We start from the raw sequence: 18,056 nt of genomic DNA, 5'->3' as shown, positions 1-18,056 counted from the left end.
TTGCAACTGGCCATCTTAACCCTTTCTCATAATTGGATTCACCTGTGAATGTAGGTCAAGGGTCAATGAGCTTACAAAAGAAATTTTGTGTTCCAATAATTAGTGCTAAAGGGATTCAAATCAATAAAACAACAAGGGTGCCCAAACTTATGTACCTGCCTAATTTTGTTTAAATAATTATTGCACACTTTCTATAAATCCTATAAACTTCATTTCACTTCTCAAATATCGCTGTGTTTGTCTGCTATATGATATAATTAACTGAAATTTCTGATCTAAACAGCCAATGATTTATAAAGGACAATCATGAAAATTATCAGGGGTGCCCAAAACTTTTACATACCACTGTATGCAATGCTTTCTAATACGTAATACTGCCTAAGGGAAGCATGTATAATGTAAATAAAATTGGTCCTAGCACAGAACCCTGTGGAACTCCATAATTAACCTTAGTGTGTGAAGAAGACTCCCCATTTACATGAACAAATTGGAGTCTATTAGATAAATATGATTCAAACCACTGCAGTGCAGTACCTTTAATACCTATAGTATGCTCTAATCTCTGTAATAAAATGTTATGGTCAACAGTATCAAAGCTGCACTGAGGTCCAACGGGACAAGAACAGAGATGAGTCCACTGTCAGAGGCTGTAAGAAGATCATTTGTAACCTTCACTAATGCTGTTTCTGTACTGTGATGAATTCTGAAACCTGACTGAAACTCTTCAAATAAACCGTTCCTCTGCAGATGATCAGTTAGCTGTTTTACAACTACTCTTTCAAGAGTCTTTGAGAGAAAAGGAAGGTTGGAGATTGGCCTATAATTAGCTAAGACAGCTGGGTCAGTGATGGCTTTTTAAGTAGAGGTTTAATTACAGCCACCTTGAAGGTCTGTGGTACATAGCCAACTAATAAAGACTGATTGATCATTTTTAAGATTGAAGCATTAATTAATGGAAGGACTTCATCGAGCAGTCCTGTAGGAATGGGGTCTAATATACATGTTGCTGGTTTGGAGGAAGTAACGTGGAGGAGTGATGTCCTCATTTACACATCTGGTACTTTACCAAGTCATGTGACCTGGTCATCATAAGTTTATCCACAGGACTATCAGGTGGAGACTTGCCTGCAGCTCCTACTGTTTCTTTAACCAACACATAGCTCTAAACTGATTTCATTTGTTATTTTGAGACCTGGAGCTTTCAGATGAATGCAGAGGAGATAAAAGTTCAATATTCCTTCTGAGATGTGATTCAATAGAAGAATTAAGTTTCCCAAAATAGAAATATTTTGAATTAATACTGAAGTACGGTACTGGACTCCTCAGTTACAGTCCAACGCTGGATTCAGAGGGTCCAGGCTGGAATAAAATCTCTGTGGAACTTCAGTATCACAACACATGAGCTTTGTATGACATCACAGGTACCTTCACCGGTGGACTCCATGCGTGACGACGTGTTGACGGTGTCGCCAAACAGGCAGTAACGAGGCATCTTCAGACCCACCACCCCCGTACACACGGGACCTGCAGAGTACACGCAGAAGGTCACCACATTCGAGGCAGGACAGGGTGTGTGTGTGTGTGTGTGTGTGTTCTCACCGCTGTGTATTCCGATCCTCAGCTTCAGCTGCTGCTCCGGTCGGTGGCGGATCTTGAAGGCTCGGACAGCGTCCAGCAGGGCGAGTGCCATGCGGGCGATCTCTCTTCCGTGCCGCTTTCCGTTCCTCACCGGCAGCCCCGACACCACCATGTAGGCATCGCCGATGGTCTCCACCTGGGCACCACATCACCGTGACATCAGTTAGCCTCCCTTTGGTGTTTACACATTAAATCGGTCATTTTATCCCCAAAAGGTTCTTCTTCTTATTTCCAGTTCCTCACCGACTCGCTGACAGTTAGAATTCTTTAATGAGACTGAGGTTCCTTTGTTCCTCAGAGGTTTTGGAGAGCATTGATCTCTGCTGATCAATGACTTCAGCCTCTAATGTTACAGCTGTCTGTGTCTTTAGAGCACAGAGGAGAGGTCAGTGCAGGGAAACCTGCAGCAGGGGGAAAGAAATGAACTGTTTACCTTGTAAACATCAAAGTTGTCGATGATGGCGTCAAAGCAGGTGTAGAGGTCGTTGAGCAGAGTCACCACCTGCACAGAGCATCAGATCATCACATCAGACTGAAGTATGACAGCCACAGGAAATCAAACAGCTCGTCTCAGCCTAAATGTTTTATTTTTATAGTCTGGACACATCCACTCATTCAAGGCTTCCCTTTGTTTTCCTGCAGTAAAACAAAGCTGAAGACAGCATAACTGCCAGATATGGAAACACTGGACTGCTGTGGTGAGAAGAGCTGAGCTGGAAGGAAAAGCTTTGGAGATCCACTGCAGCCCTCACTTACAGGAAGTCCAGAGGGCAGTCAGAGGTGGTTTGGACACTACCTGCAGGCCTTTGGATTTAGTTTCGGGGTAGGGTGGGACTGACACTTAAAGGGCAGAGTGAGGGAGAATTTTCTACATCAAAGCTGCAAATTAATGAGAAAAAAAGTGAACTGTATGAGATCAAAGTTAATACTTCCAGCACGCGTTCCATGCAGGCGGCTGTACGACGAGACCAGAGCAGTCAGTCCTGGTCTGAGGACAACTCGTCTGAATGAAAACCAGCTGCTGACTAAAATGTGGGTGGGGGGTGGATGGGGGGTTCCTGTGAATTGTGGATGCACAGACAGATGTTTGCAGGTGTTCTGTCTTTGACAGTTCAGCCAAACATAGAACTGATTTTGTCTGAGGTGGTTTTGCTCATATATGAGTTCAGGCTCATCATTTGGAGGATGTGATCGGACGCCTGACTGATACTCTCAGTGAGCCTTTCAGGTTCTGTGTTGGTGTGTTTTGTGTGAGGAGCACTGAAGTATTGCCCGTACTGACAAAACATTCTCACCTCCATCGGCGTACTCTCTGCTGAGATGGAGGTGAAGCCCACAATGTCACTGAAGTAGATGGTGACCGAGTCGAAGGCTTCAGCCTGAACCGTCTCTCCACGCTTCAGCTGCTCGGCCACCGAGCTGACAGAGAGACGGATAAAGCACCATGAGAAGTATACAAGGTGTGAGCAGAAAGTTCTGGAAATCTGCCCATAAAAATATCTCATTTGTGTGGACCTCTGAGCCTCTTCCACCCCTGCTGATGTCTTAGGGTTTTTCCCTGGAAGTCTGTTTCTGAGCACGTGCACTGTGCGCTCTGATTTCACCACAGACCTCAAACTCACACCAAGAAGAACGATGAACATGCTTCAGACTAACCCTGGCTTCATGTCAAGGGTCATCGCAGAGGAAGAGCGCTGGGTCCAGTTTTCAGTCAAATCTCTCACAGGGTCCAAGGGAGGAGGCACCACATCAGACCAGGTGTGAGACCATGAATTTATCTACAGGTCTGTGAACCATGGACTCACTCCAGGGTCAAAGTGTCACTGCAGAGTTTTTCTATAATAACCACAGCTGAGCTGTGGTGCTGGCACAGGTGAAGTCATCTGTCGGTCCACACTGACATGATCTCTGCCTCCCGACCAGCAAATCCTCTTCACCAAAATACATGACAGGAGATCCAGCCCATATCCCAGAGGCAACTGCACGTGCTCAGAATTCAGGCACTTTCAGGAAGTCACAGCAGAGCTGCAAGAGTTTCAGAGGGGCACCTGAAGACCATCATGAAGGAGGAGGTGGGTACTGACAGAGCTGCAGAACTGTGGTACTCAGAGAGAGCAGTGTATGCAGTACTGACTGTGGTAGTATCTGGTACAGCAGGGCCTCAGCCTTGCGTTTCTCCTCGTGGTAGGCCTGTGTTCGTTCCTCCACCAGCTCCTCCAAGTTGTTGGCGTACTGCTCCATGCGGGACAGCAGGTTGTCCAGGATGTTGGTCCTCGACTCCCTGAACATGAACGAACACACACACACACCCACACACACACACACACACACACACACACACACACACACACACACACACACACACACACACAGTGTGCTCATTTCCACTTCCAGAGCAGCTCTGTATGATTCACAGTTCAAAGTAATCTATCTGACACTGGACCCCTCAGTTTATCCTCAGTCTGAAACAAGCTCCCGTCACTTTAAGTCCCCCCTCCCTGAAAGCACACTCTCTTCTGATAGGCCGGCTTTTGGAAACCTGCTGAAGGGCAGCACCCAGTGTTTGCTGGCTCTGCTTCCTGCTCTTGTTGCTGAGAACAATCTGATAGAGAACATAAGAGTAGACTGCAGTAGCAGAGAAGACAGGGAACCTGATGGATAACATAGATCCCAGCAGGACCCTGATGGAGAACATAGATCCCAGCAGGAACCTGATGGAGAACATAGATCCCAGCAGGACCCTGATGGAGAACATAGATCCCAGCAGGACCCTGATGGAGAACATAGATCCCAGCAGGACCCTGATGGAGAACATACAGTTGTGTTTAAAATAATAGCAGTCCAACATGAGTAACCAGATCAATCAATATTTTTGGTAGAAATCATATTACTACATGGCAAACAATTTACCAGTAGGTGTAGCAGAGTCATAGAAAACCAACAGACCCAACATTCATGATATGAAAACAACAGGCTGCTCAGCTAAAATGATCTCCAATGCTCTAAAATGGAAAGCAAAGCCAGAGAGACGTGGACGAAAACAGAAGACTACCATTCAAATGGATCGAGGAATAGCCAGGATGGGAAAGACTAAGCCAATGATCAGCTCCAGGGTGATCAGAGACAGTCTGATGTTACCTGTGAGTACTGTGACAATTAGAAGACACCTGTGTGAAGCTAATCTGTCTGCAAGAAGCCCCCATAAAGTCCCACTGTGGAAGAAAAAGGCATGTGCTGAAGAGGTTACAGTTTGCCAAAGAACACATTGACTGGCCTGTAGAGAAATGTAGAAACATTTTGTGGACTGATGAAAGTAAGATTGTTCTTTTTGGGTCCAAGGGCCCCAGACAGTTTGTCAGACGACCCCTAAACACTGAATTCAAGCCACAGGTACACAGTGAAGCATGGTGGTGCAAGCATCATGATATGGGGATGTTTCTCTTACTATGGTGTCGAGCCTCTTTATTGCATACCAGGGCTCATGGATCAGTTTGCATATATCACAATCCTTGAAGACGTCATGTTTCCTTATGCTGAAGAGGAAATGCCCTTGAAATGGGTGTTTCAACAAGACAACGACCCCAAACAGCAGTAAGCAGCAGCATCTTGGTTCCAGACCAACAAAATTAAAGTTATTGAGTGGTCAGCCCAATCCCCGGACCTTAATCCAGTAGAAAACTTGTGGGGTGACATCAAAAATGCTGTTTCTGCTGCAAAACCAAGAAATGCAGAGGAACTGTGGAAAGTTATCAAACCATCCTGGGCTGGAATACCTGTTCACAGGTGCCAGAAGCTGGTCGGCTCCATGCAACACAGTTGTGAAGGAGTTCTCAGAAACAGTGGTTATGGTGCTAAGTATTAGTTTAGTGATTCACAGGAATGCTAATTCCTAAAGATTTTTCAGTTCAAATTCAAGTGAATATTTGAGTTTACAAAGAAAAATGCAGACACTGCTATTTTTTTGAACAGCCCAACATTAATTTTTCTTCATTTCCTGTAAAGTAATTGTTAAATTTATACATTTTTCTTCATGTTTTGATTTAGAATATAATGTGCAGTGTCCCCAATGCCTGTAAATAAAAACTATTTAAGGATTCCGAGCTTTGCTCGTGCTTTTAAAATGCAACGCTATTATTTTGAACACAACTGCAGATCCCAACAGGACCCTGACAGAGCACATGAGAGTGGACTGCAGAAGCCGAGAACACAGGAGGACATGTCTGTAATATCACATAAACTAGGCACAGGTACAGTATGAGATGAAGCTTCAGGTGCTGCTCTCTGTGCTGCCACAGGATGTCAGTGATGAGCCACACTGAAACCACCTGCTGTAGGTCTCTGCTCGCTGCCTTCAGGTCTTACTTGTTCTGTTTGCGCAGCAGCACTAGGATCTGGTTGAACTCGGGTCTCTCCGTCGGCTCTTCGGCCCAGCAGCGCTCCATCAGCTGACCCAGCTCAGGACGGTCGCTCTGCGGGTCGACGGTCGGCCTCAGGCAGGGCCACTCGCCCAGAACCACCCGGTCCACGATCTCTGCACAGACACAGTTCAACACGCTGACCTCAGGTTTAGAACGAGCGGTAAAAGCCAGACAGCGGAAACCTTTGCTGTTATTTAACTTCCAACTAGCTCCTGATTTCTGTGCAGACAGAAGAACTCAGCCTTGAGCGGCGAGCCCTCAACTGTTTCAGATGTTGGCAGACTAAAGCACACTTTACCTGTTCAGAGCCTTCAAGTCCACTCACAGATACACAGCACAGTATTTATTCCTGCTGCCTTGGAGTTCTAAGTATCCTTAGAAGGATTCCACTAAATCAGTGGAGGTTACAGATATTTCCTGTGGACTGAGGGTTCAAGTGCAGTGCTGGGGTCACCACGTGAATCTGATGGACCACAAATTTATGTTCCCCTGTTCACAGTGAACAGAGGATCATCTGATCATCTGACCGAGCAGTTTAAAAGCCTCGAACAGCAGATTTCATTTTAAAACCTTCATCTTTCTGCTGTGTCGTCGCTTTGAGTCTGACATGTGCAGACCAGATGAACTAACAAAGACATGGAAAGATAGTTTGATTTAAATTTGATTGACAGCAATTTTTTTCCCCACCACAACCAATCAGCTGTCTGAGCAGCAGGTAAGAGGACCCCTGTGAACAGGAAGTGTTTCCTGCTCTGTGTGGACCTGCAGCTTGTTTGTGGGTAAAATGTTCACTTAGATTATGAATCAAAGCTTTCACTGTGCAGCATTTTTCAGATTTGTCCTTCTTTATGTTCACAGTGTGCAGGGACTGCACAGAAACTGTCAGCTGATGAATTTTATGTATGATTTATCTAAATATTTTTCATACTTGTGTTGTGAGTGTAACTTCCCGAAGCAGGAAGCAGGTTCCCGCAGCGATGGTTCAAACTGTGGGTTTGACCTGAGCGATGGAGGCGACCGGATGATGAGTCCTGATGAAAGGAAATCGAATGCAGAGGCAGAAACATCCCGTGTGTGTGAATAAATCAGAGGCTAGGACATTAGCGGTGATGAAGCTCCCTGCTGCTGGAGCGCGCTGCTGATGACACCTGAGCCGCTTTCTTAGGAAAACAGATAAACAGCTTCTTGCTCTCCTCTGCTCTGGAAATCTGCACAGGAGCAAACAAACGTCTCCTTCTGAAAGTCTGCAGAGCTCAGCGCAGCCAAAGAGGTTTCTGTGGTCTGGCAGATGAAACAAATTAAATCCTTTTCAATTTTCAAAACCTCAAGTTTTACTGCTGGACAGTGAACACACATGTTCTGAGGTGGCTGAAGAACCGGCACAAAACCCCAAATCAAGCTTCATGCTTGGTTCTGTTTCTCAGCCTCTTCTCTTCACACTGATTCAGCCCAGCAGAAATCCGGTGTTGTGCCAAAAAGTGATCGTCTGCCAGAAAGTGATTTTTGATGTTTCTGTGTGCTTTTATGTGTAATGTCTTTGTTTATATTGGTGAATAGAGTGTAGTCAAGAGGATTTATGAACGGCTTAGATATAAAATGAAGAAATGACCTGTTATTCAAGTATGTTTATGACTCTGCATTATTGCACGTACATTATAATAAATCCAGTCCTCTTTGGTCACTTAAAATATCTTTATAGAGTGTAATGTCATATTTGTTCTGATTTCTGCTGCCCTCTTGGCCACATATCTCTTTAAAATCTGGCCAATCACAGTTTTTACCCTGATAAATAAAGAATATATAAAAGTCACTGCCAAAAACTGATTGCAGCGTCTACCTTGTGACAGAAATGTTGTTTCTTACTCAAAATGACTTGATATCATTCACGAGAGATATGTTTGACATATTTTTCACAGATCAGCAAGTCATTTACAACAAATATGGGCAATCATATTCTGGCAATCACTTTTTGGCAGACGATCACTTTTTGGCACAACACCGGCTCATGGATAAATCTGCACTCAAAGTTTGAGGGCTTGTCAGGAAGATCTGTTTGAAACCAGGTTAACACTGATCATGTGACCTGAAGCAAAACTTTTGACTGGCTGGCAGGTGTTTCCATGATCAACCTAATCACCATTATCGGAGCTCACAGTGCAGTCACGTGTGTCAGAGTGATGAATGATATCACAAACTAGAGATGAGGACACGTACAAAATAAGAATGTGAAAAACTGGGTGCCGGGCTAACAAACAAGTAAAAGGAAAGTAGGGTCTGCACACCAGTGAAAGCTCCTAAATAATTATTTAATACAAACCATAATATGTGTAACGTTTTGGGCCACAGCTGCTCTTCCTCAGGCCCTACTTTCCTTTTAATATCACGAACTAACCACCTCCTGTTACCAGTTTTAATTTTCAGTATGAATTCACAAGCCAACATAAATAAATACATTTATATAAATATGTAACTATTTCGCCCCCCCCCCCCCAGTACCTTCCCCCACTGTTTGGGACCTGCTGGTTTACACTGATGATTCAAATCTGAATGTTTGGTTTTTATGCTCCGCGTATCTGGAACTGCAGACAAAGAAGTGCTCAGATCCATGAAACTCAGAGTTATTAGAGATCCCTTCAGCCAGCCCTAAACGTACCTTTAGGGCTCAGCGGGTCTCCGTCCAGGTAGAAGGCTCCTCGTCGCAGCGCCACCTCCTGGAGGATGATGCCAAAGCTGTAGACATCTCCTTTCTGGGTTCCTTGAGGAGGAGGACACTCCATCCTGAGCAGCTCTGGAGCCATCCACAACCTCTCTGCAGGGCCGAAGCAAAAACAGGTAAGAACAGAAATCTAAAGCATCTGCTTAGACTCAGTGCCAGCTCACAGTTTCCTTTTTTATCTGCGTCAAACTGAACTTTAGAGGAACTTCTTATATTGGTCTCATTAAAGCGTTTATGTTCCTGCTGAGAGGAGCACCGTGCAGGTATCATCACTGCACGATGAGCTGTGACCACAACAAAGCCAGACTTCAGGAAAAGCAGATTAACGGCTGAGAGCGGCGACTCACGGGCGTAGTAGGCATGAGCGTCGCTTGCTGAGTCGCTCTCAGATCGAAAGCTGGACAAACCGTAGTCGGTGATCTTCAGGACGAAGCGGTTATCTACAACGCAGTTTGAGGACTTGAGTTTACCGTGACAGAAGATGACGCTGTTGTGGAGAAACACCATGCCCTGCAGGCAGACACAGAGAGGAGCAGGACTGCGTTAGCGCCATCATTACATTCAAAATGTTTCTTCCAGGTCAAACAGCTCCCTCTGGATGTTCATGTATGTGCAGTTTATCACAGATTAAATCCTCTCACAGACAGAAAAACAGGAGATCGTTATTACAGTTATTACTGGCTGCAGGTCTAATTTCACTTTGAGAGTGTTGTGTGTCTGAAGGCTTAACCAACGTCTGCTAAGGAGAGCCTTCACACTGCACCGATGTGCACCGATGTGCACCGATGTGCTGTGTGTAGGGTCGTTAACGCTGATCTAATTCAGCGTCATTGAATTAGATCAGCGTTAACGAGAGTCATTCCTGCAGCAAACTGAAGTAAAATGAAAATACAATAAAGCAGAGACTCAACAGGTAATGGAAACCTACCTTTACGATGTCATTAATGAGAGAATATTTGAACATCCAGTCCAGAGTGATGCTGTCGTTCTCCAGGATGTCCTGAAGACAGAAACCAGCTCATTAACACACAGACAGAAGAGCCATTAACAGGCAGGCAGGAAGTCTCAGCCAGGCTTTCACAGTAAAAAACTGGGCACATGCTCTCGTCTGACCGACCACCATGAGAGAACTTTAGCAAAACGTTGACAGCTTTTAAACAGTTTGTGATGCAGAAGATTGGATTCATTAAAAAATGAGCCAAACAGGCCCCAGCAGTGACCTCAGCATCAGCTGCAGACACCGTCACATCTCCCTGACCTCCAGCCTTAAAGCTGCTCATACCTGCAGACTGCCTCTGGAGCAGTACTCTGTGATGATGCAGCTGTTGGGGGGGTCGATGCACGCGCCGATGAACCTGGTCAGGTGTTCATTCTGGACGTCTCTCATCTGCACAGACCGAAGCAATCACAGTATGAATTCACAAGCCAGCATGTGGAGCAGGAATCAAGGCAAACAGTGAGTCTGAGCTGCAGCCTCGGCTCAGAGACCAGCAGCACCGAAAGGCTCAGTGAAGCCTTCACTCTCACCCTGGAAACACATTAAAGGGACATTTCACAGCTTCTTCCTCTCCAGACCTCCTCAGACCGGGTTGAGATCAAGAACCACGAACCTTAGAACCACCACATCTGGATTAGATCACCACGACGTTAACATGCAAAATAAGTGACTATTATACTGTATAGATTAAATTCTGTATATTTTATTGTTCCATTCTCAGCTTTTTTAAAAATTATAAATCACTTTAACCCTGTGAGTGATCATCAGTGAAAGGAAGCGATCCAAACCCTGAAGGTCATGTTTGAGAAATAAAGTCACTTTTATATGTTTATATTAGAACTTTGACTTAGAAGTCAAAAATCACATATTCTGTGAGTTTAGGGCAGAGGTGACAAACATGTGGCCCTGGGGCCAGAAGCAGCCCATCAAATGGTCTAATGTGGCCTCTGGATGGGTCTCCAAAGTGGAGTTATTCCTGGTGGAAGGACGACTGCGCAAAGTTCTAGAGCTCAACAAGTTGATTAAATTTGTGATTCCAAAATATTCTGAATATGAAGGATTTGCACTACTAAAGCTCAAAGACCTCAAAGACATGAAAGTGACTGAATGAGGAAAACTGCCACAGACTGCTCGAGCTCATCAGCTTCTGACGATCATTTAGGTATCAGAAAGTTTTCAGTGTTGGCAGTTAAAGAAATGTTTTTCAATTATTTATCTTCTGATCTGTAAAGTGGAAGCTGTAGATTTTACCTGTGAGCGCCCCCTGCTGGCTGCTGTTCTGTGTTTTCAGCCTCACATCAAACAGGAAGCAGAGACTAAATATTCCTCTGAGCTCGCTGCCTGAGCCTTTGCTCTGACCTTTTTATAATCACGCTCGGCAGCCTCGACCTTTACCGCCCTGCCTGCTGAAGAGTTTGATCGTTATAATCATTTCTCCTCTCTTTGGATCTTCGTCTGTAAACTCACATGTTTGAGCTCAAACAGCTCCTTCCTGTTGAGCTCGATGCGTTTCTTGTTGATGTATTTGATGGCCACGATGTTCCCCTGGAAGAAAACAAAGAGCACAATCACAAAACTTGATGTTTTTAAAGCCAGCAGTGACCTTCAGGAACATTTAATATGATACCCAACACACAGTTCATTTCATTTCCCTCAAACTCTTCTGTTACCATCCTCATTAAATTAGCATAACTGACTGTTTCTAAGAGGTCCTGCAGCTGAGCAGGAGGACCTGCATGCTGCACTCTCCAAAATAAACTTCAGGTTTTACTCAAGACCTGAAACCAGCGACTGAGACCATAAACTCATCAGGAAAGAGTTTACTGACCTCAGAGATCAGCTGAGCAGGACGTTCATTTTCTCACAGACTTTAATTCAATTCAATTCATACAGCACCAAATCACAACAACAGTCACCTCAAGGTGCTTTATACTGAAAGGTAAAGACTCTACAATAATACAGAGAAAAGCAAACAGTCAAACACCCCCCTCTGAGAAAGCACTAGGCAACAGCAGGAAGGAAAAACTCCCTTTTAACAGGAAGAAACCTCCAGCAGAACCAGGCTCAGGGAGGGGCAGTCATCAGGGTAAAAGACACACTGTGGAAGAGAGCCAGAGATTAATAATAACTAATGATTAAATGCAGAATGGAAAGAAGTCATTGAAAAAGAAACACTCAGTGCATCATGGGACATCCCCAGAAGCCTAGACCTATTGCAGTGTAACCAAAGGAGAGATCAGGGTCACCTGACCCAGTCCTAACTATAAGCTAGCAGCGTCTACCCAATCAGTTTTCAGAGGAGTCGCCCCCTGCTGGATGTTAACTGTCTGATCCAACATCCTGGTAACTCTGATCTGGTTTATTTGCTTCTACAAAGTCACATGAGATTCAGATGAACCTGCACTTACTCACTGGGAGGATAAAATATTGATACTGATCGGCAGCTTTGTGATTGGAGGGCTGATCAGTGTTAGGTCACAAGGTTTCACCCCAACGAGAGTCTCTGTGTAAGGGATTTACTGAGATGACTCAAGCTGCAGGTGAAATTACAAAAACAAGAATAAAGGGGGCTTTCATACACGAAGTTCTTTACATTGAGCTTTTCTACCACAGCACAGCCGCCATAATTAAAGCCTGAATGAGTGAAACTCTGTTACATCCACTGTGAGGTAACACAGCCTGATAAGAGTCTGCCAGGAAATTCAAAGTGAAAAATAAAGAGTCACAGAATCAAACTGTAAATGCAGAGTCTGAGTCTGAGTAGATTTTTAACTGTTTATCCACTGCAGTAATGCTCCGATCACTGATGGGATCCAATCATTTATCTGTTAATATTCAGAGAAGGTAGCAGCACATGCAGGCCTCGCCTTTTTCCGCTCATGTTTTAATTAACAGGCCACAGAATGATTAACAGACTCTGACCTTTCAAAGCAAACAGGGAGAACTGATGGGGGCATCCTCCCACCATTAATGAAAATAGAAAATAAATGTAGAAGTCAGGATAACATTACAGCCCCATTTCATGACAGAAAACCAAATTACCTTCTGCAAAACTATTTTTCCCTAATTTGGTGGCCTTGCCCTAAACTTTAAGCCAAATACTTTTAGTCACCCCTGTGTAAAATAAAGCAGGAGGAGAATGTCTTTATGGTCACTGCATTATAAAATACAGTCAAACCTAAGAACTATTTCTGCAAGTGCCTCCCAAATAAATACACTCACACAATAAACCAGACGCTTTCAGCCAAAGATAATAACTAATTATGAATGTGAAGGAGTCAAATAATAAAAAAGTGCCATCGTGCACTTGGATAAAACTTCAATCTATTTGTCCTCGTTTTGATGCACCTGTAACATCTACAGGGGGTCAAACATTACCTGTCCAAGTGAAAACTGTCTTCAGTGATGTTTAAGGCTCTTGAGTGGTGAGTGTTCATCAGAGGCCTCACTCACCTTGTAGTATCCGGTCTTTGCAAAGATCTGCAGGTTCCCGTCTCCGGTCATCAGGGAGCCGTAGTTTGAACCTCTCTGGACACAAACACAGAGTCAGAGACAATGACGGTGATCACGGCGTGAGGAGAACCTCCAACACACCAGCAGACACTTGTGAAACCAGCTTCACCAGCCTCCACACGTGACCATCATCATCATCATCATCATCATCACACACTGACTGTTATCAGTGAGGACGCTTTGTGTTGGCTGATTTCAGGTTCACTCTGATCAGGTCTCACGTTCTGACATCGTCTACAACAGCCTGTATGCTCGTTCCTTCATCCTGCCCTGACTGATGATGATGATGATGATGATGATGAGCACTTTATTAGGAACACCTGTTAAAACTGAGCTGCTTCCTACAGGCATTTCTTATATTTTGCCCAACATTATAGGACTCAGTAAAAGCCATGGAATAAAAATGAGTTTTCAACCGGGTTTTAAAAATGTCAACTGTTGGGGAGGTCTTGATGTGAAGAGGCAATGCATTCCATAATTTCGGGGCAACAACTGTGAAAGCCCGATCTCCTCTGTGTTTCAGTCTTGACCTCGGGACTGAAAGGAGCATTAGCTCGGCAGACCTCAAAGCCCTAGTGGGAACGTGTAGGCATAAGAGGTCGGAGAGGTAAGAGGGTGCTAAGCCATGCAAAGCTTTAAAAACAAGCAATAAAACTTTAAAATTGATTCTAAAACTCACTGGGAGCCAGTGTAGAGAAGCCAAAATGGGAGATATATGGTCCTGTTTGCGAGTGCCAGTTAATACACGTGCTGCTGCGTTTTGGACCAATTGTAATCGATGAAGGTGCAATTGACTGACACCTGAATAGAGGCTATTACAATAATCGAGGCGGGATGAGATAAAAGCGTGGATCGCTCTCTCAAAGTACCCAAAAGTGAGAAAAGGTTTCACCTTTGCGAGAAGTCGGAGATGAAAGGAGCTTGATTTGAGCATTGATATGTTTCTCAAAGGTCAATCTGCTGTCAAAAATCACTCCTAGATTTCTCGCAAAGGGTTTATTGAAAGGCTTTAGAGGGCCGAGATCATGGAGGACAGGGGTACCAAACACAACAATCTCTGTCTTTTGGTCATTCAAGCTAAGAAAATTTGAAGCCATCCAAATCTTAATATCCTCTAAACAATTCAACAAGGCCTTTAATGGACTCGCAGAACCGCGTTTTATCGGCAAGTAGATCTGAGAATCATCAGCATAGCGATGATACTGTATGCCATGTTTCTTAAAAATTGAGCCCAAGAGGAGCATGTAGATTGAAAAAAGAAGTGGGCCAAGAATGGACCCCTGGGGGACCCCACAGGTAAGCAGGCTTTTTGAGGAAGATATAGCCCCCAGTTTGACTGCAAAAGTTCTGTTGGTTAAGTAAGATTTAAATCATTCAAGTGCTGTTCCTTTGATTCCCACATAATGCTCTAATCTAGATAAGAGCATCTATGATCTACTGTATCAAAGGCAGCAGTGAGGTCCAAGAGTACTAACATTACTGAATCCCCCGAGTCAGTAATAGTTACTTTTAAAAGAGCGGTTTCAGTGCTGTGGTGGATTTTAAATCCAGATTGGTATACTTCACTAATATTGTTATAATCTAAAAAAGTCTGGAGCTGAAGAAAAACAACTTTGTCCAGGACCTTAGAGAGGAAAGGTAGTTTGGAGATTGGTCTGAAATTGGATAATATTGTAGGGTTGAGATTTGTTTTTTTAAGGATAGGTTCCACTAGAGCATGTTTAAAGTTAGCAGGGACGTGACCAGAAATTAGACTACTGTTTATGATAGACAAAATGCTTGTTCCCACAGTATGAAAGACATTTTTTAGTAGTCGCGATGGAATAATATCTAGGGGACAGTTCGTGGGATTCAAGTGACTGACTATGTGGTTCAATAAAGAGAGGGAAATGGGCTCGAAGTGGTCGACACAAACAATGAAAGGATGTCTGGGAGTTGTCTCTCAGACTTGATTTCACACCTCGTTTTCCAGCTCCTGTCCACGTTATTTTATTTCATCCATTTTTTGTTCTTAAGCAGTTCTAAACTACAACAAATGTCTAATTTAAACAAAGGTTATTCATCATGAGTTCTTTTACATAGAAAAGCATTTCAGCAGAGAGCTCTGGGTTTACACACATATTTAGTCTCTATCACAGTAAAACCACTGATCAGTTAAACTTTAATGCCACAGAGTCTTCTAATGCAGGCAGCTGGTCAGATTTCAAGTGCAAATATGCAAATATACGCAAACAGCTGGAGATCAGCTGGAGAAAGGCAAGATTTTACTTTTGTGTGCCGAACTTTGACAATGCATTTAGGAAAACTGAGACTTTTTGGCAGAACAAGTCCAGAATGTAACTGCAGCTACATTTTGGACCTGTTCCAGCCAACGTGACCCCTGAATATTCTCCTGGGGATCCTCGTGGTGAGTCAGACTGCAGCTCTGGAAAAAACAGAAATGACTCGTTTGTGTCCTGAAAGCTCAGATGGGTTCTTTAGGGCAGGAATTTGAACACACTGTATTAAAACAGGAAGAAACAGTTAACAACATTTGCTTGTTGTTAACTGATAACCGTGCACACAGAAACCATCGGGAGAGCACAGATTTACTTTCTGTTTCTGCATCAAGAATGAAAAAAGATGCAACTTTTAACTCGCAGCACGGTCCTGAGCTGCAGAGCTTTGCTGCGTACTGCCACCAGGTGGAGGTGTTAGAAATGAGATGGACTCCTCTGCTGGAGAGGACAGAACAGACACAGAACTTCCTGAGTGTTCAAACCAAACAAAACCGTCCCCTGCAGCCTGCCTGAGCGCCTCATGCTTATTTTTTTGTGTTTTGCTCTTTCCTGTTAATGTCAGTATTCGACCAATCATTGTCCAGAATGCCACAGTCTGTGTGTGGGTTTAATTCCCACAATTTCTCTCTCTGGCTGTGCAGCTGAAGAACCACATGAAGGGTCACCAAGGCAGCGCCAGTAATCCTCCACACATTAAATTACTGAAACTCAGCAGGTAGAAACATCTATATATACTGAACTCTGTGTGTGAGTGTGTGTGTGTGTGTGTGTGTGTGTGTGTGTGCACTGACCAATGACAGCGTGAGCTTGCTGCCGCTCCGCAGCACCTTGTTCAGGTTACTCATCTGGATGTCATCCCAGGAAATCCTCCAGAGCTGAGCCACCAGCTCCTTCTCCAGCTTCATCCTCCTGCAGCACAAAAGCAATGAAGCAGGTTTTCTTCCAGTGATTCTTCATCATCATCTTTCTCCAGCGTGAAGCAGAAACACAACTGGAGTACGACAGTCTGAGCCTGGTAAGAGTTTGCACATTTAATCTGCTGCGACCAGCTCTGCAAAATGTTACTTCAGTTGGATTCGTGACTTTGATTTGATTGGATTAAACTGTCGGAGCTCCTGCAGTTTGTTTGTGGTTTGCTGACTCGGGTGATTTGAGCTCTTTCTTTCTCATATTGTCTTTGACTGTTTAGCTCAATAAAATCATTCGGCTCTGTTTGAGCTCTTCTGGGTTTTTTTTTTTGGTTGTATTTATTGTTTTGTTCGCTGTAACACAGGAAGAAAAACCAAAAAAAGGTTAACGCAGGTGCTAAAATCAAATCCAAATCCAAATCCAGACATCATGAAGTCTGATCATCTCTCTGGATCACATGAAAAGACAGGATTCCTGTGGAACGCTGTCAGACGGTGTTTCCGTCTTTATGGAGCTGATTTCATTTCGTCATCCATCTTAATGAGAATGGTTACAGCACACACTCCTGATTACAGCCCACTGAAGTCTCTGCTGCAGCTACAGACGCAACATCTCCAGCTCAATGCAGAACACTGACATCTGCAAATTATACTAAAACAAGAGCACCACAGAGCGTGGGTCAAAGTGCATCACCAAAGCTTCTCTAAATGCATCAAAGACACCCCCCCCAAGGATGATGTGAAGGGACTGCAGCAGCTCTCACCTGTAGATGAAGATGGCGACGGTCAGGGTCATGGTGAAGATGAAGAAGACCACAATGGAGACCATCTGATGGATGGTGATGGTCTCTGACAGAGAGAAGAGGAAGAGGCTGTTTAAGAGGCTGTGCAGTTTCACACAGTGTGAATAAACAGCAGCATTAACGCTCACTGTGCAGACAGAGACACATAACCTGAGCTCACTGATTAAGGTCATCTAGAACCACCAGAACCATCACAACCATCACGGTCTCTGATGCTTCCATCCAGCACAGCCTCTTCCTCGTGTTTCTGCTCTAAAGGACGAGTCGAGCTTTCACTGACTGCCATTTTTCTTGCCTCTCTCTGATTTGAGCTGTTCATAGTTTCCAGCATCTCTGCAGCACACCCTGCTGTGTGCGCCACTGTGTGGAGATTAACATGTCAGCAGGCTCGAGCCATTTTCAGCCGCAAACCTCGGACGATGCAGAGGAGGCGGTGCATTCTGGACGCAGTGCAGAGGACGTGTGGAGCTGCAGTCACAGCTGAAGACCAGAGGCCGGCACTCTGAAGCAGCATTTGTGGTTATCAGTCTAACTTCAGGTTTATCTCTATGCTTCAGGCTTATGAAGGCAGCTCACTTCTAACTGGGGTATCCATAGTAACTGAAGCTGCAGGCCTAACCTGCTCTGGTTGTGTTTGACATTAGAAATCAACAGGTATGAAAACACCTCCTTTCTGACCAATCAGATCAGCTGTTTCCTTCGTGATATTTAAATTTTAAATTTTACTCCACGTGAACTTTAACCTGAGCAATGCTGCGAATGTTTAACTGGGGATTCTCAGACT

The 18,056-nt window shown here is 44.3% G+C and overlaps 1 protein-coding gene across 4 annotated transcripts in view; it reads right to left on the bottom strand.

The window, feature by feature from the left end:
* The window catches only part of LOC115794823 (atrial natriuretic peptide receptor 1-like), a 94,549-nt gene that overhangs the window by 2,207 nt on the left and 74,286 nt on the right, over positions 1 to 18,056 (bottom strand). For all 4 annotated transcript variants that reach the window (XM_030750481.1, XM_030750483.1, XM_030750482.1 and 1 more), the window contains 14 exons: positions 17,234 to 17,318; positions 16,353 to 16,470; positions 13,223 to 13,297; positions 11,237 to 11,314; positions 10,055 to 10,159; positions 9,701 to 9,772; positions 9,120 to 9,282; positions 8,710 to 8,865; positions 6,001 to 6,169; positions 3,773 to 3,919; positions 2,934 to 3,057; positions 2,072 to 2,140; positions 1,600 to 1,774; positions 1,426 to 1,524 (listed from right to left, as the gene is read on the bottom strand). In XM_030750481.1, coding sequence (XP_030606341.1) covers positions 1,426 to 1,524; positions 1,600 to 1,774; positions 2,072 to 2,140; positions 2,934 to 3,057; positions 3,773 to 3,919; positions 6,001 to 6,169; positions 8,710 to 8,865; positions 9,120 to 9,282; positions 9,701 to 9,772; positions 10,055 to 10,159; positions 11,237 to 11,314; positions 13,223 to 13,297; positions 16,353 to 16,470; positions 17,234 to 17,318 — 1,635 coding nt within the window. The remainder of the gene's footprint in view (positions 1 to 1,425; positions 1,525 to 1,599; positions 1,775 to 2,071; positions 2,141 to 2,933; positions 3,058 to 3,772; positions 3,920 to 6,000; positions 6,170 to 8,709; positions 8,866 to 9,119; positions 9,283 to 9,700; positions 9,773 to 10,054; positions 10,160 to 11,236; positions 11,315 to 13,222; positions 13,298 to 16,352; positions 16,471 to 17,233; positions 17,319 to 18,056) is intronic.

Source organism: Archocentrus centrarchus, chromosome 16 (genome assembly GCF_007364275.1).
Source record: "Archocentrus centrarchus isolate MPI-CPG fArcCen1 chromosome 16, fArcCen1, whole genome shotgun sequence".
Classification (NCBI taxonomy): Eukaryota; Metazoa; Chordata; class Actinopteri; order Cichliformes; family Cichlidae; genus Archocentrus; species Archocentrus centrarchus.
Note: the sequence above shows the minus strand (reverse complement) of the source record. Positions and strands in the feature narration are given on the sequence as shown.